This window comes from Buteo buteo, chromosome Z (assembly GCF_964188355.1).
Source record: "Buteo buteo chromosome Z, bButBut1.hap1.1, whole genome shotgun sequence".
NCBI lineage: Eukaryota > Metazoa > Chordata > Aves > Accipitriformes > Accipitridae > Buteo > Buteo buteo.
This window is the reverse complement of record NC_134204.1, coordinates 24,717,167-24,739,554: the sequence shown is the minus strand read 5'-3', so window position 1 is coordinate 24,739,554 and position 22,388 is coordinate 24,717,167. Positions and strand designations below refer to the sequence as shown.

The 22,388-nt window shown below is 37.1% G+C and overlaps 1 protein-coding gene across 3 annotated transcripts in view; it reads right to left on the bottom strand.

Annotated features, from left to right (window-relative positions):
- Positions 1–22,388, bottom strand: part of MAST4 (microtubule associated serine/threonine kinase family member 4) — a 310,167-nt gene that overhangs the window by 38,776 nt on the left and 249,003 nt on the right. For all 3 annotated transcript variants that reach the window (XM_075021547.1, XM_075021549.1, XM_075021548.1), the window contains 7 exons: positions 19,564–19,721; positions 17,504–17,579; positions 15,902–16,111; positions 12,731–12,832; positions 8,414–8,546; positions 4,096–4,163; positions 1,599–1,684 (listed from right to left, as the gene is read on the bottom strand). In XM_075021547.1, coding sequence (XP_074877648.1) covers positions 1,599–1,684; positions 4,096–4,163; positions 8,414–8,546; positions 12,731–12,832; positions 15,902–16,111; positions 17,504–17,579; positions 19,564–19,721 — 833 coding nt within the window. The remainder of the gene's footprint in view (positions 1–1,598; positions 1,685–4,095; positions 4,164–8,413; positions 8,547–12,730; positions 12,833–15,901; positions 16,112–17,503; positions 17,580–19,563; positions 19,722–22,388) is intronic.

Sequence of the window (22,388 nt, the reverse complement as noted above, 5' to 3'; positions counted from 1 at the left end):
AATTGGGTAGGAGATGAAAGCTGGAATGAAAGGGACTAAGCATCTGCCAAAAGAAGGAGAAAGGGATGGAGCCAGGGAGGGGTGCAGCAGCTATTGCTAACTGCTGGAAGAAAGGCTTTTGAAGTCATGGGGTAATTGGGAGAAACTGGCATGTGGTAAGTAAAGAGTTTGCCTAAGGAGAAATTCTGAGAAAATGAATTGTGCAGAGGTTGACTAGTGAGACATTGTATTTGGATATTCACATAACTTTAATGCAAATTATGCTATTTCCTTCAGGCTTTTTGCTGAGCTATGTAAGCAGGTCTGGACACAAGTAATAGCCTCCACACAAGCTGTCATGACCAACAGTACTAAATGCCTCCTGTCTCAGAGCTCAGGGTTACCTTTAACTAAATATGATCAGAGAGTATTACTGTGCCCATCAGCCTCAGGACATTAAAAGAGCACGCAAAACTCTAGTGGGCACATTGCAGGTGCTTTCTCTTCTATGTCCAAGTTCTCTTCAAAGAGTGCTCAGCCCTATCAGGTCACTGCTGCTGCCTACCTCAAGCAGAGGTAGTGCAAGGTAGAGCCACTCTAATGGGGTGTGTGCTGGAGAACAGTACAGCCCTCTCCACTGCTGGGCTGTGACATGGTCTCATTTGGCGATGGGCGCCTCACCCCAAGACGGAACCCCCCCTTTTTTGAACCAATACATCCCTCCTGGTCCTGCAGGTTACACAGACCAACAGTTCCTATCTTGGTACTTTTCACTGCAGAGGAGGAGGAACCAGTCAAGGGTCTAATAGACAGTATCTGATCAGAAAAGTTGACTGAAGACACACTTCTGCCTGCTGATAGACACAATCCCTGCATGGTACTTCCAGAAAACATTTTTGTGTTCATTTAAGGCCCAGGCTAATATAGTTTTCTCTTGATCTTCTAGAATATCTCCAGATGACTCACATACTACTGGGCAGGAAGGTATGCACTTTCCAAGCACCCAGAAACTAACCACGTAACAGCAATTCCTTAAAAGCTAACTGGTTAAAATTTGAGGATACAAGAATGTCCACAGAGAAGCAACAAAACAGTGCTGCCCTACTGAAGGATATTTGTTTCTACTTTACCAATATTTTTAGGTCAAGTAAGCACTCATTTTTAACAATCTGTCTCCCTACAGATGCAGTTTTATACTGCATCTGCATAAACACAGGCTGTTTCCAGTATTATAAATCATAGAATCATTTAGGTTGGAAAAGTCCTTCAAGATCGAGTTCAACCATCAACCATGCCCACTAAGCTAGGTGGCTTTAAGTGTGCTTTTTGATTTATTCAGATTTCATATTTGGCATTACATTTACTTCTAAAAAAATCTTTGTGATGTAATATTCAGTATTTTAATTTACTGCAGCACACAATCATTCATTATTGCCTAGCAGGCTTTCCAAAAAGCTTTTCATTTGAGCTTCAAATATTAGCAACAAAACAGGAAAGCAGAATGAAAAAAGCAGCAGTGCAAACAAACTCCCTCACATAAATATCCCTGCAATAAGAAATAATGGGAAGTTAAGCAAAAATAAAATGCAAAAGAGCTGGTGGACTCACAGATTACTCACCCATAAGCTCCATTACTAATCAGTTTAATTGTTTCAAAATCACTTTCCCGAGGTTTCCTCTGCAGCTTCAGTGAGGTATTAGAGTTCTTCAGATTAAAAGAGGAAAAAGAACGCAGTTAATGCAGTACTTTTTTCAAAATCAGGGGAAAATAAAAAACAAAAAACCCTCAACTATCACCAGGCTGTCACACCCTGATGAACCAGCTAAAAGCTCTGACCAGTTAGCCACCCAGCTAGCACAGAAAGGGACCAAAGGGACTCCTGAGGCAAAGCTGCTTTTTCATCAAAATGGTATCTGTTACACTGCAGCTATCTGTCCGCTTATCTACATGCACAGGTTACAGCAGACAGGCACAAAGGCTTCTTGGTAAAGGAGTTACTGGCAATTCCTATCCAGAGTTACAGACTTCTGTAAATCCCACCAGGCACTCGTCGGCCACTACCTTCCCATTTTAGTAAATCTGACTCTGGTAGTACAGCTTGGTAGTAACATAATGTAGATGAGCTCTCGTTCACTCAAATAAACTTCTACACATTTTGAACTAATTAGACTGTGATATAACTTTGCATAGACTGTGAAGAGATACACAAAATGAAAGAGAAAAATATGAAAGACAAAAATGCAGTAATTCTACCTTTACAGAGGTCACTTTCACCTACTTGTATGCCAGAACATTTTAAAAATGGAGTTGTCCCAAGTACTGTACAACCTTTTTTCTAGCTTTAATTTTTAATCAATCCTGAAGATTTAAGTGCAAATTAGAACTGGGGGGATAATGAGGGCATGGGACTCCAAATTTAGTATTCCAAACCCACAATATCCTTTTCAAGATGTCTTCCCAATCACCAAGAAGTTCTATGATCCCTATCCAGGCAGTTTGGTAATAGTTAAGGTTGAAAGTAGACCTGGCTGGAACATTTTCAATTAAATGCTGGCTAAAGAAAATCCAGTGCAAGAAGGTTAGTGAATATGTTAATATAATGAACTACAAAGGAGCAGATAGAGACGATTTACTAAACTTTTTAGCCCACTTGCCTGCCAGTGTAGTATTCTTCCTAACTGCATATTTATGATGATTTTGAATGGTCCCGTACTTTAAAGTTGTGCTTCCTTTCACTTTCCATGTGTGTTTATTCCACAGCTACACCTTGAGAAAACGTTTCCAAATATTCACCCTATATTTTTTCTTTCTGATTTAATTTCATCACCTCCCTCACTTATGTTGCTTTATTATACTGCATTATCCTTCCTGTATTTCTTCAACATTTGCACAACACAAATAACTTTACAATTAAAATTTCTTAGCTATTGCTAAGTCAGTTTGCACTTCAGATTCTCCTAAGCATTTCAGCACTTTAAGTCTTCTAGTTATTCTTTCTGACTTTTTTTTCCAATTTGTCAGTATCCTTGTACTAAATACTGCTCAGGTCTAATAAGAGTATTTTAAATGCAGATGAATGAAAGCAACAGAATAAGAAACACCCTTTATTTCACAACTCTGGAAGCCCTTGTATGTGGCATTTTGCCAGAAAGTCAGAAATTATCTCAAGATAATATGACACATACCAGAGGATGATGTCTTTTCTGTAGCATGAGAACTATTCAACAGATACCCCATACCTGTATTTTAAACTCTAACATTTGTAAATACCTGTAAAGTACCACTGAATTACCTATGCATCTCCCAAAACTGCACTTGCTTTTTCCATCCACTTGCACTGAAAATCAACACTAAATTGTTAGAACTCCATCTACTCTTGTTGACTGAAATCCCAAGGTATAAGAACCAACTTCTAAAAAGAAGACTTTAAATTGAGAGCATTTAAGCCCACAATATTCAGCCCAACCAACTCCTCCAACTTGTTTTTTCTTTTGCCAACCTGAACAAGCATGACAAAATGCCAGATGTACTGTAAGATACCTATTATTGTAGACAAATATTTTTTGAACAAAGATTCAGAAAAACAATGCATAATCTTCCAGATTGCAAACTAACTTTCTGAATCCAAGCTATTTGCTAACTTGCTCATTTCTTCCTTGTCTCTTCACTGTATCTGTTCAGGATTCTCTCAATTTGATCATTAGCTGCCTCTGTAAATGGACTGTTTTAAAATCTGTTTAAAAGACTTTATTTTTATGAAGTGGTTTAAAAGTCCTTCTAAAAGAAAAGGAAATACATTAATTAAACAGAAATAAAGGAAGCAGTGCTGGATTTTGTGGTAAAACACTTGCCACATGGTGAACACTAACTTTGTGGAAGCCAAAGACACTGCAACATCTAGGAAAATACGTAGAAAGTTTTGTTCTAGTATTGTTTGTAAGCCTTCTGTCTGCTGAGCACCATGGCATTACTCATCGAGGATTAACCGCTGTCCTCGTCAATCTGTTTACACGTACCAGGAGAAAATAAAACGGGACAGGGGCAGGGGGGACACAACACATTTATTTTTCCTTGCAAAGATTCAGCAAAAGCAGCAACATAACAGGAAAACTTACATTTATTGATTCATCCACTTCCAGAGTTTCTGCTGTCCCACTGTCACAGTCAGCTAGCTGAGCTATTTCTGGAAACAAAGATTAGAAACTTCATTTTAAACTGTAGCAAATACAAAACTAAATTAAGCACAGAAAACCTCGGAAGCGACACTTTTCTGGAATACTTAATAAACACACTGTCCTATTTGTAGTACTTGCCAACTAACTTCTAGGGCATCTCCAAGCATATATAAAAAAAATCCCACCTGGAAATTGAAGACCTGCTATTCAACACCTATGTAATCTTCCACTAAAGAATTCAAACAGCCACAAAGCAGTGAAGAGCGATACTGTTATCACTGCTGAGACATGGGAATTCTGAGATACATGTGATCTCAGCATTAAGGGAAAGACAGCACTAATCTGCTAAAACTCCTGAGGATCTCAGCCCTTCAGGGGTTAATAGTAGGCCCCATCCTTTTTGGGCTCCTTCACAGTTAAAGCAAAAAGCTTCTAGTTTAGACAGAAATGGACTCCAAATGGTTTGCATCTTCTACACAGAAATGCTGACATGCCTAACAGAATAAGCTAAATGCCATTTTCTGGGAAGCTTACCACTTATGGGGTCACTAATACAGACAACTTCTCTGGGAAACTAAGATTTTGGGAGTCTACAACTTGACCTGGTTGTCCCTGCCAGAGTCAACCTATGCTGCAGAGCTCCTAAGCCTATACTGTTGTTCAGAGGCCCAGTAACTAAGAATTCATCTGGGTAATAAAAGCTAAACAGGGCAACTGGTAGCTAAAAGACCCTGGGAAGCTTAGTATTACTTTAATCATGTACATAGTTAATTATATACTCCACATAGCCAAAGATGCACATTTTATCCTAATTGTGTGCTGGGGATCAGAGATCAGTTGAAATTTGTAAGGTGCATTTTTATCTCAGGACTGTTAACTGAATTTATGAATATGAAATATAATTCAATATCCACACAGAATATATAAACTGGATTTTTCTATACAATAGCGACTATTACAAGGGAAATTCTGCACAACAGTTACTGTAATCATTAAGAGCAAATTAACCACAAAGATAATTTTCTGTTGGAACTTTTAGCTAAAGATTTAAGGAGTAACTCTCATGTTATCACTATCCAAAACACATTGTTTGTAAAATACAAGAATCAGAAGTAATGAAAATGTCACTTCAAAAACCAAACAGATCTTTAAAGTGTTAGAGAAGCTAAAAACATTCCAAAAATTCTGAACATGAAGTCAAGAAACAGTGAAAAAAATCTCCACTGAGAACAAACAAATCTTTAAAAAACCAAACCAAAACACCTAAGCTAAATTGATAGGCCAAACTCAAAACTGGAGTGGATTTCCCTGGCAAAAGTCACAGTTCTGTGAAAGTGGGTTTTTTTATAATAGAAGTGCTGATGAAACCTTTACTGTTCAGGTGAGAATGAAGCAAGCTAGAATAATGTACTTTGACAGCTTTCTCAACTGAAGTTATTCATAAATAGCAAATTAAAATGAACCATTTTTAAAAAGAACTGTTGCAAAAGAACCATTATCTGAAAAATACGTATTATTTGCAAGCAGTAGGTAGTAACGGAATGGAGCCAACAGTCAGCTTTTGAAATGGGGAGCTATGGAACCATTTTGCAATGCCTGAAGAGATTTTTAAAACTCATCTAAATACCATTAAACATCTGCCCTTTTTCTTTCATTGATTTAAACCATTTCTGAAGACTCATGATTCAAAAAGGTAAAGATGGTAATTTAAAAACCATGGGGAAAAATTTCTCCCTGGGGAACACTTCAGAAATGCAGCCACCAGTCTCTGCTAAGTGATGAATCTGTTGTGGTATTGCTTACAGTACAGTATAAATTTATCTAGCATTATCTCCAAGTAATGCAAGCATCATTTCACTTGAAGAGAGGACACTACAGCTATGTCAGCAAACAAAGGAGGTAAGTAGAGAGAGGTCTAAAGAACTAGGTTGCTTTTCTCTGCAGAAGTAGTAAAATCCTTTGCATGAACATTTATGAACATTACAGACATAATTTAACAGCTTAGTTGAAAATACAATTCTGTGTTTCAGGACAAGTGGTGTTATCAAGGTGGGTTCTGTTTGTTTTGAAAGATTTGGTTCTTATGCTATTTAAAAGTTTAAATATTTTCTATGTTTGCATACAAGGAATTTAAAGCTCTCAGGAAGATGACCTTCAAATTTTTTTATTTTTTTTTAAAATAGCAATGAATACAGTGTTTCCAAATAATTGTCTTTGTAAACAATTAATTCCAGGGCATAGTGTCATTCTTTTATTTTTGCTTAGGAAATGTTCTTGTATATAGGGTCACCAATTTAAAACCAAAACCAAATCATTTAAGAAGTCATTGCACAGTGATTTATATTGCTTATAAATACCACTTTTTGTAGGGAGGCAGGAAAGCATTAAGACAAATCAGATGGCCTGAATTATTTTACCACAAATCTACATATACATTAACCATTAAAATGCTATATAAAATAATTCACTCGCCCAAATCTCCATTTGAACCAAAGATCAGTAATCTATACATCATTCACCCCTCAGTATTTACTGACAAACCACATAGCCCATTCTTCCCTCAGAAAAAAACATTTCAATTATCCTGAAATGCTTCAAAGTTTATGTTGTATTCATTAATATTCAATTTACGAAATGTAATTATGTGTCCTAGGTGAAGTACACTCACATAATATAAATACTTAGTCTGAGAAAATAGTATCCCTTACTTGTAAATAGCCTGTGTCTCTAGACACCTCTCACAATAAATGTTTTAAAAAAAAAAATATCCAAAGCTATTATTAGGTAGCCTCAGATTCTTGACTCATGCTGAGGAACACTTCTATCGAAGTGGCCAGAAAGAGTCTATCAGTAAGATATGGTTCAAGTGGCAGAACCAGGGTCAATACTACTAAACCCTCAACCCACACTCCAAATTAAACCTTGCATACTTGATCAGTGAGGAATTCATGAACTGTCAGTCTAGGCGAGACCAACAGCTCTCCAAATCCAGCAGACACCTCTTTATCTTGCAGAGAATTAAGCTACTTCTTGATCTTTTCCAGTACCACATGGGTAACAATATTTATGTATATTTTCCCAATTTGTCTGGCATACTTGCTGCACTCCGAATCCATGCTAAAAGCATCAAAGCTGCTTTAATCTATATCTCAGATAAAAATAATACTAAATTTGGAGGAGGAAGTTCTTCTGTGAAGATAGGAAGCAGACTAATAAAAGGCTTGACTTTCTTTAAATCTGTTAATATAACATGAGTATCATCTATAGCAATATCCAACCTAACCGAATTAGATCTAACCAAAATCCTGAAAACATCTGGCAGTGCTGAACTTTATAAGCTGCTGAAGTTGAACAAAAAAGAGTTTTCTTTTAACACACAATATACTACTCCTTTGATTTAAGAAAATGTGATCTTGAATCACGAGAACTGGTAAAAAGAAAGTTTATCATAGTTTTTTTGCAATTATTTTGTGTTACCAAGTCCTTTCCTAGACACACCCCTTGTCCTAGGTCATAACACAGAAGACAAGCTAAATGCCACTGGCTAGACTCATTTTCCATGATGGCACTTCTGCCAATTTCTTCCTAATTGCAGGACTAGCACTGAACACAATGAACCAATTTCCATCTATCACCAGTGACAGAACCTGATCTCAGGATGGAAGAGAAGATGGTCTGGTTAGGAGACAGAAGTAATCTTAGTCTTCTCAACATTGTCCTCAAAAGAAGAATCAGGCACACAAAAATTCCACAATGACAATACCTCCATTGGAACCCAAGTTGTTCCTACAAAAGCCCTCAACATGGACACATGAATTACCCGGTAAAACAAATCTTTGCAGTTTTAATAGGAATGGGTGATACTCTTCTCAGGGACTCCAAGATGTGGAAGCCTGGGGGCACTGAAGGGCAAATAACAGCTCAGCCCAGTTTCATTTTATACCTACGGTTGGGTAACAGTCGCCATTAAATTATACCAGTAAATTTCAGCTAGAGCTGAAATAAGTCGCATTGCCAAGCTGGAAGATGATGATGAATATCATTGACACTGTCTATTTGTGAATGATATTCACAACAGAAAAATCTCAGATGACCTTTCTAATGCATTTGAGCTTGTGAGTACTCTGAGGGTTACTGAATGTTTGTGCTACCATCTTTACTTTGACCCTTTTCAGGTACGCACAGATTATCAGAATGATTAAACACATTGAGAAGGAAGAATTTAGGAGCCTATAGCTAGACCAGGAGATGCACTTACCTTCCAGAGGATCTTTATTTAAGCCCAGCTGGCTAATAATATATCGAGGGATGTCTGTTTTAATGCCTTGCCCCTCTTTAGCATGGCCTTCAGCTGCTTCCAAAAGATAGTAGAACTCTTCAGGATCAAATTCCTAGAAGAAAAATAATCACCATCATTCTCTCTGTACAAACTGAAGTCCTAAAGCTTAACATAAAAACTTTCTCTCCTTCTTCTATTGCAAATATTTGACATCTTCCTTATTAAAAACAATACCTCTTTATTCTATTACTAGTAGTCTATTACTCTGTTATGATCCTTATACGATGTAACATGCTGTAAGCAATGAAATTTCATACCATTATTTCAGAGCACTACTTTATAAGAATAGTAAGTTCTTCACCCTTAAAACTTCCCATAATATTCAGGGTGAAATGACATAACCAGCAGTGAAAAGATTTCACATACAGAAGACTATCTCCCTGGCAGCTGCTTGCATATAAAAATCCACTACTAAAATAAAGAAATTATGTAAATATATTGCTCTCCACTTTTACTTCTAAATGAAATTTTGAAGTATTTTTAATCAATACATATGCACTATGTTTTATGGAAAACACATTAAATAAATCACTAACTTCAGAACAAAGCCAAAATTGTAAGTTGATGAAAACAATATTTGAACTTCACTGATCCAATTGTTCCAACTCTAGAAATGAAACATCCTCCTTTGGGAACCAACTATATTACAACTATCATTTATGCCACACCTAAAAGGCAAGCCTCAAAGAGGAACAGAAAAATAGAAACTTGTAACCCTGCTTATCCCCCAAGTCCCTTGGAAATATATTTCTTTTACTACATTCATAGATGATAAAAATAGGAAAGTATTGAAAGGAACATAAAAGGTTTGTGGGTTTTTTTTTTAAATAGACTTTATCTACTGGCATAAATTAATACCAAAACATCTCTCACATAGCCATTACATTCTTCAAGGTGTTCATGCCAACGATAGATCACAACAGGTGCAACGCTTATGAGAGTGAGAGCCAGTCAATCATGAAACACTGATGTAACAAATCAGATTTTTTTGCTGAGGTAAGTCAGTTCTGTCAAAAACATCTGTGGAAGCCAGGCAGGCTGCTGACCTAGTTAGCTTCCCTGCTGGTCATTTTGTGGGCTGCCATAACCCCATGGGGCTTTAGTCTGCATGCTGGGTCACAAGGCTCCTGTCCCAGCTCCTCAGGCTACCCAGGACTTGGAAACAAAACGCCCCACCTGGAACATAGCTTGAGAAATTAGGTATCATGTTTCATCTTGGAAGCTTCCAAACTGCTGCAGCTACCAGGAGTTGCAGTGCATCTGAAATGAAGTGTCTGGCATTTTCAGTCTTGTGGAAACAGTCTTAGTTTTTCATTTGTCATGAAACAATTTTCATCATCTTCAGCCTACTTCGAAGTAAACTCATGAACTGCCCAAACTCTCTTATTTAGCTCAAAGTCTCACAATGGTGCTAAACTGCCTAAAAATCTAAATAGAGTAACTAAGCATTACATGCTGTTTTAGCCTTACTCTCCTCATCTGACATGCTGTATCCAGCTGTATCTCTTATATGTTACTCCTTGGCACTGAAGAACGTACCAACATGATGATGCACACCAAGATTTCCTATCTACCTTCATCATGAAAACACCATCTCCTTACCTGCTGCAGTGACAGACACACAGCTTCTCCACTTGCTAGTAAGTCAAGGTAATTTCAAAACAGATACTTTTAATCATATGAATGTGTGTGCGTGCATATGTATATCTCTAAATATACACAAATATGCATATATATACACATGCATGAATAATTAGAAGCAACAAATTTATTTTCTGATATTTACTTCCAACTCATTTGTTCATGTTTCATTTTCCATGTACAAATGGAGTAAAATCTTTCAATATTTGGCAGTAGCTCTTGGCACACATGAAACTGTAAAAGCTTTATTCATATGATTATAAAGTGAATAAAAAAAAAGAATTCGTGTACCACGAACACCTGAACCAAGATCACCATCAGAAAACTGACAGCATTACTGCATGGTATCTGAAACTTCTCATGACAAAATTGCTGTATTTATTTCTTACAATGCTATGTACTTTCTTACAGAGGCTGAAGTTTTCCATACCTAGTGTCTATTTCAGACAGACATTCCAAAATATCAGCCAATATTACTCTAAAGTTTCCAGAGGGACAGTATGGAAAAACAATATTGTTTCTGTAAGATTACGTTATTCCAGTGATGTTTATGGAGTAGGCTTAACACCTCCTTTCATGAGAAATGTATTGTTTTGTGACAGTATGCATAAATTTGTTCAAGCTACCTGCTACAGAAACACACTGTGCAGAGTTGTTACATTCCAGCTTAAATCTTCCGTAGATCCCATCTGAAGTAAGAACACTAAGGAAGCTGTGCTGGTTTTCTCTGCAATTGCTGCTCTGAAACTCTGAACTAAGAAATACAGTCATCTCCTGGCCTTGCAACATGGTCCTTCCACTTGCATTGGCAGACCCAGCAAAAGGAGGGATACAGCACGCACAACTCTGCTTGAAGCGTGATAAGGAAAGCAAGTAGCCTAGAATAAAATACTAAGGGCAGAAACTGGGAGCTAAGTGAATGGAGATTTGGATTAGCTAGCTATAAAACTTGGCATTTTGGGAGAATGAACTAACGGGCAAATAGGTCACCAGAAGAGAACTTGAATTAAAAACCTACAAGACAATGATGATACTGGGGGCAGGGGAAGGTGGCAGAGAGCAAGCAAGCATGGAAGGGAAGGGTAAAGCATCATAAAGAAGCCTTGGTCTATCAGGCCACAGGATGTATTTAAGGGTATTTTTAGTTGTGTGATGATAGAGAAGGACGCAGACCAGAGGGAAAACAAGACATTGTACAAGAAATTGAGCAAAGAGGTGGAGAAAGGTTATGTGAACCCTGGGAATGGAGCAGGTAAGGTGACACTAGATACAGAATGAGCATTTCGGGGTTCAGGGCAACTCAGTAACACAAGTTTGGATTCAATGGCACAGGCAGGACATGCTAAGGCGTCCTCTTATGTAAAGCCTGCCCTTTTTTTTTTTTAAACATCTCTTTCATGCTGATTCAGAGCACATACCTTATTTTAGATTCCTTCTGAACCGCAAATCATGAACAAACTGCAACTGGGAACACTGAAACATGGTGTTTCCAAAACAAAACACAGGCAGCTTTCAAAATGCCATGGCTGAATGAGCCAGGTTGTGGATTAACTGTGCCACAGATGAAGAGACACAGCACAGAGCCAAAATGAGGTTGGAAAGACTTACTAGCTCAGATTCAGTGCAATGCAAATGCAGTTATGACACTTTAAGGCATAACTTGAGTCTAGCAGCAGGTTAGTGACTCCCACACAAGCCTTGCCAGCCTCAAATAGCTGTATGCAGCATCCACGCTCTGATCCCGGTACTGGCAAGCAGAGTGGCTCAACAAAGTCAACTTGGGCTGCCTGCCAGGCCTGTTGGGACTCAGGCTGGCTCTTACATAGTATTTGGGTGTCTACGCTGTCCTCCTGAGTACACCGTGTTCTGCAAGGGTTTATTAGTTCCACTGAACAACTGAAGCACATTGGCACTGTGCAGAGGAGGAACTTCCTGCACCTGAGCCATCCCAGCTCCCACAGCATGGGCAGGCAAAGCAGAAACACACCCACATAGCCTCACACAAACTAGCCCAGTAGGGCAACATCAGTACTATGCTCATGCACAAATAAGTTAACTCTTCTGCTCCTTCTGGTCCCCAGTATACTTCCCAACTATCTGTATATCCAGATACCTTAATCCCTCTTGCTGTTTTCCCCCCCAGATCAGGTACTGCAGAGCTGACTGCAAGCTGCTTACAGCTCTGGCAGCTGTTGAGTGAAATGGAATTATTAAACTTGTAAAAAGAAGAAGAAGAACAACAACAATGGGAGAACCACCAAGCAATTATGATTCTGGAACAGTCTTCCCCAGGAATAGCAAAGTCTAACAAAACAACAGAAAAACCCAATTGGTTTGGAACTGGAGCTTCCTCCATTGATGAAAAGGATTCTATAACATAGTATTTGCAATAGCAGGGAACCAAACACGACTGCAGGAGGTCCCTGCCAGTCCCATATTCCTGAAATAAAAGCAGAAAGGATCCCACCAACAATGAAGCCCTGCCCCACTGTTTGACATGTTTCAAAAAACGATTGTAAAGGGCCTTGAATACTAAGCCAGAAACCTTCATACACTAACATGAGAAAAACCTACTTATAGTAAGCATGGTCTTACCAGGCATTCCAATAAACGAGCAGGACGAGCAATAACTATCAGGATTTTTCGAACAAGTTGCTTAATAAATGCCATTTCTCCACTCTCTGATCGCTCTTGAGCCTAAAAGATAAAAATAAAGCAATAATAAAACAAACCGCAGTCGATGCACTACTCAGGAAAGCATCTCTGATATCTGGGACACCTTTGAGGGTTTGAAGCATCTACTTGAGACCAACAACACATCAATTTTAAGATGCCAGCAGAAATAACAAGGATTTGAGCAATGCTGCGATTTCAAATTGAAGTAATCCCATTTATACAATTCTAACACTGTAACAACAAAATAAAAGTGCCTACAATAAACATAAACCTACTTTCTACTTTTTTTTTTCCTCAACTTACACAGTATTATTACCATCAGTTTTGCAAAAGGGACTACATCTCAATACAACATTCACCTCTCTACACATACAGTTGTGTCTCAATTTGTTAATTTTAGGATGAAATGAAAACTGACCTACAGAATATTAATAAACATAAGCAACATCCATGCCAAATAATACTGATTTCTTATGCTCACATGTCATACTAAAATGACAATGACATATATATATATATATAAAACTATACTTGCAGAGAGGTTTCATATAAAGGTACATGCAGAAAGGAAGACAATGAAAAATTGAGTTCTACAAAAGATTACAACAAAGGGCAGGAAATTCTATAAAAGAAAACATACGGAAAAAGTACTTCCAGAAGGTTTGATACCATTTGCACAATGGGCTGAACTGCATTTCAAATTTCTTTCAAATGTTCCCCTCTAATAACAAATTATATAATTTAAGGATTATAATGAATGCAAAGAAACTATATAATTCTCCTTCTGATTAAAATATACTAAAAGCCCTCCACTCAAATATCAAAGCATTTCTTTGTTCTGAATAGTAGAAACCACAGAAGTTTTTCATCATCTCTTGCTTATTCAAAACCACAACAAGATTTAAGAAGCTAACATTTAAGAAGTTATTAGTATGGACAAATAAGTACTTTTCAAATAATAGATTTCTTATATTTTGGGAAGTTAAAAAACATATGAAAATATAAAGCTACATATTGCTCTTAATATAAGCACTGACATTTTAAGAAACACCTTCTCAAATATCTGAGAAGAATTAATCTGTAAAGTTTAAAGAAGGAAAATAGAAAAAGGTATGAATACCATCTAGCACTCTGCAACAGGTTTCGAAAGAACCTTAACTGGACACAAGCATTTGTGTTATGTACACAATCAACCAAGTCCAAAGAAAACTCTTTTGCAAACAAAACACCCGCCTATTTTAATCACCAGCAAAATTTAAAGCACCTTTGTACAATTTTGTGAACACTCAGGTGTGTATGTGAACAACCAACTCAATACATGTTACGTTTAAGAAGGATGAAGCAGGAAAGCATTCAGGTCCATTTGACCTTGACCTTAGAATTACAAAAATGTTGGTTGAACCAAACTGCTCAAACCTCAAGGGAGTCTTCCCCTAGTTATGCAAAGTAATAGCAACATGCCAAGTAGCGGTAGGAGATGCAGCTTTCTACTGAATGTCGCAGCTGGGAAATGACAACAAATTAATTACATGAATGCAAAGCACAACTGAGTGCCCATAATCAAGTTGTATGAAGGGAAAGTTTTCTTACTGTCATATTATGCTATTAACAGGTATTATGCACTTGACTCAAAAGTTATGTCTGAATATTTTAAGGTATTATGTTTTTGCAGAACAGAAAATTTTTACATGACAAAGAATTAGCATCATAGAACATGACAAAATGACTGATTTGGTGCTTTTTTAATAATGCACTGCTTTATATGCAGATTGGAGAATACCTTGCTAGAGTAGGTTTTTTTAGTGGGTTTCAGGGAGGATGTTAGGTGAATGGGTGAACATGTACTCTAAACTTTACTTATTGTGTAGCAATTTTAAGAGCTATATTGCTGACAGTGATTAACAGTGTTAACAGTAGTTCAGTGAATCTTAGCTTAGACATGTTTCCTTGTATTTTGACATTATCACTACCATAACATAATTCATAGTCCGTTATCTCCAGTCAACTGGCCAATTCTGCCTGCACTTTGACATCATAAAAATGCAAGTATTTCACAAGAAGGTCACTAGTTCAAACTTCTTTTGACTAGTAAGCAAGCTCTATATATTTTCCCTGTTTAAAAAACAGGGTTTCAATAATCCAGAAATAAATCACTGATGTCTTAAGCTTTGCATTGCTTTATGATGAGAAAAAGTTCAAAATACGGTAATTGCAGAAAACCTATTTACGGAATAGAAGTTAACAAAAAAGCAGCATAGGGAAAAAAAATCCCAAACCAACCAACCAACCAAAACCTTTAGCACTGCTCCTGCATTCAAAAGAAAGCAGAAAAAAGGACATAAATTAATACAGGCATAGTATCTTAACATCTCAGTTGGAAAATTTCAAGTCAATATCAAATCTGCTTGTCTATCACATTAACTTTGGCTCATAATGTGCTATCAAATCCCACACAAACAAATGAGTACATTACATGCTGTACTCATTTTTAAAATGATGAACTCATAAACTGCAGTGACTTATGTCATAGCACATTTATTTTGTCAAGTTCCAAGTTCTTCTTAATTCATTTAGCTGATTATTCCATGAAAGTTTCAACACTTTTAGAAATGACATTATTTCTTTTAATAAACAATTTAATTAGGAAAATATTATAAATCTTTAAATAATTAAATAACCTCTAGCTAATGGAAAGCTAAGGGTTGCTGTCTGCTTTCTCAACACAGTAGGCAATTAGTAGGATTGATAAAGTGCAAAGTGTGTTACGTTTCCTCATTTATCCATAGTAAATGGAATAGCAAGCCTCCTCATTCAGGGCTTATGCGCAAACTTCTGTAAGCAATTTATAACTTCCACTGCATGACAAAATGCTGTCGTTTCTGAAATCTTTACAACCCATCTATTCCAGACTAGTACACCAGAATGTCTTATAGTCTTTGTAGTGGTCATAATGTAGACTAAAACTGCTATGAATAACACTTTGACAGTTATTTGAGTGAACAGTCATGATTATTTCAAGATAACAACTCTTAGGCAAACAGATTTAAACAGTTTTTCAAGCAAACATAACTGTAGTCTCATGGCTCATACCTCCTGTAGCAATTTGTCTAATTTCTGCTGTAATTCAAAGAAGTATCGTGATGTGATGAGGCCCTGGTGGGATTTATCCAAACAATCTCGAGCCAGTTCTGTGATCTGATGGTGCGTAAAACTAAGCACTCCATCTGCCAGGGGAAGGACATTCTCTGGAGAATGATTTGTTATAATGTCCTGAAGCCTCTCTTCCATCTGAGCTGTGGCCTATAGACAAATAGATACATGATACATTAAAACAGCTTTACATGAAACTAACAACCTCAAAGGTTATTTCTGATTCCACAACAATTCTGTACTGCCTAAGTTAGGTAGCTGGAATGCATGAAATGACTGAAGCAAAAAAGCAAGCAAATGGAAAGGCAAAGTGACAAGATGCTTCCCTGCATTACAAGTCCAGAAAAGCAATAGCCTTACTGTTCTACTAAGCAGATCCTCCCCTTTGGCTGTCACTGGTGATGAACTGTGCACTAATCTTGTGATGATCACTAAACAGAACTAAAGGAAAACCGATGTCCAAATCAAAATAATAATAATAAAAAAAAAGAGAACTCACGGGGGTGTACTTTGTTATGCTAAAACTGCAGAACTACAGACCAGAATAACTTCCTTCTTTTCATAAGGGTGATAACACGAAAATATTTCAATGGGCAGAGTTTGAATGAATATTGACTGATTAAAAGCACCACAGGCTCACTAGTCCTACCAGATGTGTCTGCAGGCTGCTTGATATGTCTGTTCTACAGAACCAACTGTCTGGTTCTCACAAAACTGCAGATGCTTAAAATAGCCTTAAAGATATTTTTATTAAAAAGTAATTCCACACCTCTTAGTTCCTACCTCAAACACTCAGAGTGGGTCGTTCCATACTTCAGATTGCTGCTTAATCACTCTGCAAATACTGACAAATCTCACTTCATATTTCTATGAAGCAATATGAAGAAATTTCTTCTATTTTTAGGCACTTTTTGGAACAGTATCAGTTTTACCTTATTTTATTTTCCAGGGCTCATCAAAATCCTAGCAGCAACCAAGAGCACAGTGCTCCGAGCTACACACCTGCACCTAGGAACTCATTTGTGTCTCAGACCTCTGGACATGACAGCAACTGTCTTCATTTGGTATCTCATACTCAAACCCCCATAACTATGTAATGATCTTCACAATTAAAATAAGTATATAACGAGTGTTTTGGAAAAGGAATAAATGCCACTGAAGGAAGGAATTTGCAGGTATTATGAGCAGATGCTGCACAAGACTTAGCAACAAAACCTAGTTTTGGTTTACTAATTCAGTATACATTTGTCCCAAGAACACACCACCTATTGAAATTGAATGTACCATCAGTTTCCAATCAGCAGAATATATTACCAGCATGATTCATTTCAAAACCAGTTCAGCAGCTCTGCCAAATGAATGTCCAGTTCTCAGCAGGGATTTTCTTTATTGTGATTTTATCTTTGTAATAAGAGCTTGGTGATGCTTTATGAAAGCCATTACAGTGTTGGATCATTAGTTCCCATAACAAAACCACCACTTACTTAAAACCTATGTAGCCTATCAATTTAGATACTGGGTATCTTAAATATAATCCATTACCTTTGGGAACCTTTCTTTGTAGACATGGTTCATCATAATTATTTCATTGTCACAGCAGGCAGGAGAACGTCCAGGGCTGCAAGCAAAGCAAATTATCCCTTTAAACTTGTCTCAGCATGAACTACAATTAGCCATTATATTTTTGTACAGTTTATTTGCAAAAAAAAGCCAACACAGGCTTCACTGAAAAAGTACATTCTCTCATCAGTGGCCCACTTGGTTCCTTTCTGCTATTTCTGACCAGGCCCTAAAGATTATTCCATGTGCTTGACACCTAACGAACTATGTTATTTGCTTAGTTTGTAACTACACTTCAGGATACAGGCAGTTCTGCAACACTTGTGAACATCACCTTTTTCTCAGAAGGCCAACAGAGATATATTTAACTGTTAATTATGGCTATACCTGACCCTTTGAAGGCTACATACAATCAAAATAGCATGACCTGACAAAGAACTCTGTTACCTGCAAGTGAAAACTTGAGAAGAATGAGTCTTTTTTTTTTGTCCTTTTTTTTTTTTTAACAGATCATTAAAAAATATCAAAAAAATCTATTCTCAATCTGACCAGCAGGTAAAGGCAGCAACATCCTACATATGCATGGGTTCCATCAATGCTGGGGCACTGTGCCTGTAAAAAAAGCACAAGACTTGCAGGAAAACAATGGCCTTGGCTAACGTACAAAACTGCTTTTTGCTATTATGAGCCTCATTGTCTGTTACAAATTCCTTGAAAAATCTCCATCTGCTTTTCCTGGGTGGGTGACACTGGCCCATTCAGTCTGGTCTAAAAGATGTGGAGCAGGAACAAGACCCCACAAAGGGCATGCTATCCTCTAGGAGTGACTTTATCATAACATGTACATAGGGGTTTCTTGCATGAGCAGAAGAACTGGCTTTTGGCTTTCTAAAAGGGCAAAAATGAACACTAAAATTTGACCCAAGATATCACAATGGTGGGTCCTTTTAACTGATATGGACAATCTCTTTAGGGACGTGCACTGGCAAATCCACTGAGGACAGAGTAGGTAAATAATTTCATCATAACACTTCTGCAGCATAATCCCCTCTCTGAAAATGTTTGGCTCTTGTTTTTTCCCTGGAGCATTTCTATACATTCTGTGAATTCAAATGGAAGATTTTAAGTTTTTTAAGTGCTAAAAGCATAACAGAAATTGAAAAAAATAAAATATGTGGCAATAAATACAATACAGTTTCAATCTGTAATCTTCTAATGAAGAAATTTTTTTTCTAGTAATTGTTGTGCACTTTCATATAGGTAATAACTACATTTGTCACAATAGACTACACAGATTTTAAAATAAAATAATAAAAAAGCAGAGTTAAAATATATTGCACTAAAAAAAACTCATTCCTTAAGATTTGTGTACCTGTGAAACCATTTTTAAACTTTTGAAAGGATCGATACAACAAGTAGAGATATAATACTTTTTTTTTTTTCTTACAGTTTTTGAAGACTTGCCCATAAAATTCATCTGCATTTTCCAAACCTGAACTATTCGGACAGTTTAGAACTGATCTTGGATAAAACACATCTTACATAAGCAGCCACTGCAAATGAAATGCAGAGGCCTAGACTTTGGGAAACAAGAAACTGAAGTTCACCTTGGTTAAAGATGATAAACAAGTGTATACCCCCCCCCCCATTTGTTCCTTCACGTTTCTTTCCAGATAGTCCTAGGATATAAATACATTTTGAATTATTTTTGCAAATAAAGACTTCATTCTGTGAACAGTTTGAACTCTGGAAGAGAACCAGTGCTACAGTCAGATCAATAATGAGTAGCTTATCAAGACAGTTCACGCAGGCTAGCTCCCTTCATTAAGGCCTAGCTTACAATGTTAAACTACTCAAGCAAGCCATGATCAAAACCAGGAGCAAGAATTTAAAAGGACTCTTTAATTCAGCCTCAGATGCATACTTCTTGTATTATACTTCAGCAATTTCACAAATAGTAAATGCCCCCAATGTACAAAACCATGACACTCCACACCATGTGAATTTAGATCCAACTCCTATTTCCAGAGAGACAAACTCACCTGAGACTTCGGGACCGAGGGCGCATTGCAGTGGTCCTGCACCTGTTATCACTGGCAATGCTCTCAGTGGTACAGAAATGTTTAGACAAAAAATGTAGTTCATCAGGTGTTGGTTGGTATGGTAACTGGTGTAGCTTCTCTTGGGATGAGCAGGATGACTACAAGAGCAGAACAGAACACAAGCTTCTACCAGAGTGAAAAAACATTTTCAAGACCATATTCAGTGCTCATGAATAAAGCCATTTAATTTAAAAATTATAGTTACTGTTTCCCATGCCTGACTACCAATTTAAAGATGAAAATAATTAGTCTTACTTAATGAGCTAAATATGGAGTAAACATAAAAAAAAAACCCCAAACTACTTCAGTCCCAGAAGAAGGAGCTGTTGCATTTCAGAAGTTCAAATTTCCTCTAAGGCAGAGATGAGATCTAAGTTCAGTAACACACATCAATACGTAAGAATAGTTAAAACAGGGTCTGCTGAAAATTTATTATTTGAGTAGGACAACATAACTGTAGAGTACAACTTATTGCCACAACACAAACTGTAAATTTACATAATGAAGGTACTTCATTATCCATATCTAAGACATTGATGCTTTTTAAAATGAAATTAAATATAATCTAAATTCTTGCTGAAAAAAATTCATACGCTGTTTTCTTATAAAACCCTGTACACTCAAAATGAAGTGAAAGAACTTAATACATTTATCAAGAAAGGTTCCATGCCTGACAAAAGTGAAGGGGATTACATTATACTAAGTGGTTTGTTTGAAAAGTGGAAGATACAGACAGGTATGAAATTGGATGTGCTACCACAACAACTAGCCTTGCAAAATATCATATTTTACTGTCTTTTAGGCAGCGTGGCAGGCTACCTAAGCCACGCTAAATGTTTGGAAGTAGAACTTTGAAACTACTTCCCTGAGCCTAGATTTGATGTCGTTATAAAGACTTGCGTGGTAAAGGCTGAATATACGCTAATTCCTAGGAACTCAAGAAAATACTACTTATCACACTAGATGTCATGAAGTCATCTCTTAAAAGCAAAAAAGAAGAAAATCCACTGCTGGGAAAGTTTAACTCGCACAAGACTGGTCTAAGTAGGAAGGCTGTATCACATCAGAACAAGTTAAAGTTAGCAAGACTGCATTACCTTGCTTTGCTGCAGGCTAAGAAGCATGCACACCAAGAATTTACCACAGTTCATGTAATAGGTAGTAACTTGTCAAATCACAGTAACACATTTATGAAATTCAGCCATAGCACATTACCAGGCATAATTCAGCACACAGCATAGATAAGTTCTTTCTTATCTGACACTATGGCAGCTAGTCGCAGATAACCTCATGGCATACTTCCTACAGCAACACTCCATAAGGTAAGATACTCTAGCACAGTGCAATTTAACAATACAGACCATCACAGATGGCTATCTCTAGAAAATCAATCTCTACCTCTTCAGCTTCATGGAATTCTGGGAAGATCAGGAGGACAATAACCCATATGACACTTTTCCTCATATAAGGTGCCACAGATTCTAGATGTAACAGGATTAAAGTGAGAATCTTGCTTTCGCTAACAACTCTCAGTTGTATCAGGTCCATCGCAGGCACAGAGTGCATTTTCTTGGAGGCCTGAATTCTGATCTCTGTACAAATCCAAATTCTCATAGCAAAACTATTTAAAAAATCAGCTCTCCTGGCATTCTAGAATAGCTGCTCCAAAAATCATGTAAGATTTAACACATTTTTAATATGCACAACCACAGTGCACCACAGCAATGCAAATTGTTCTTCCAACACAGAAAGGTAAATTTGTAGCCAATACCAGCTAATGTAACCCCAAAGTCTCTTTCCTCATCTCCTTACCCTATTTCCCCATCCAAATAAGCTTCCAAGAATATAACTTACTGCCAAAAACCCGCAACCGAGTATTCTCTCACTTTATCATTTTTATAGGCTTTCTTTCCTAGAAGACACACATCATCTCAACTGTATCTCATAGCTGGCAAGATCTGATCCAACTTTGCTAGAATACGACACACAAAGAGTTTCTTTTCAATTGAATAATCTTAGCAGGAGATATTTTCATTTATTTCAACTTTGTTGTGAGAACTAGTATATGTGGTACTTGCACCACTTCTAAGCCCATGAGCTTCCATGAAATTGGTAATTCCATCAATCTCTTCACTTTCAATATCAAAAAAAAGAAAAAACAGGCTAACAAGAAATGGTTAGCTACATTCACCTGAGCTTAACTGTGATTACTACAGACCCTTCTGCCCCTGCTTTGACTTTTAGTTGCCTGTAAAGATCAAAGTTGTGCTCTACTGTGATGTGTAAAAACTGTTTCTGCTCTCCAGCTAATAAATCTCTGGATTAATGTGACTCTTATTTATCCAACACTGAAAAGGGAGCATTCTGTATGTAGGCTACTGTGTGTGAAGTGGTCTCTTGTTGCCTCTAAGAATTTTTAAGAATGTCGAGGAGGAGATTGTACAGTGCTAGCTGTTTCAGATTCTGAAAAAGTACATTAAACCTATTAGGTGGACACACTTTCAGCTTTCATTTTCTGATTCACGTGTGTCATCCAGTGGGTAAAAAAAAAAACAAACTGAAAAGCATCTCTACTAAGAAACAGATAAATAGTGACTAAATTTAAAATGCAGAGGTTATCCCACTGCTTTTGCAGGGCTCATCAGCAGTAGAAGATTCTTGGGGAAAGAAAAAAAACCCCTAACCGTAAGAAATATATGGCATGAATTCTCTACTGCTGGTTTCTTCAACAAAATTCAAACTTATTTATTAGGAAAAAAGGTTTC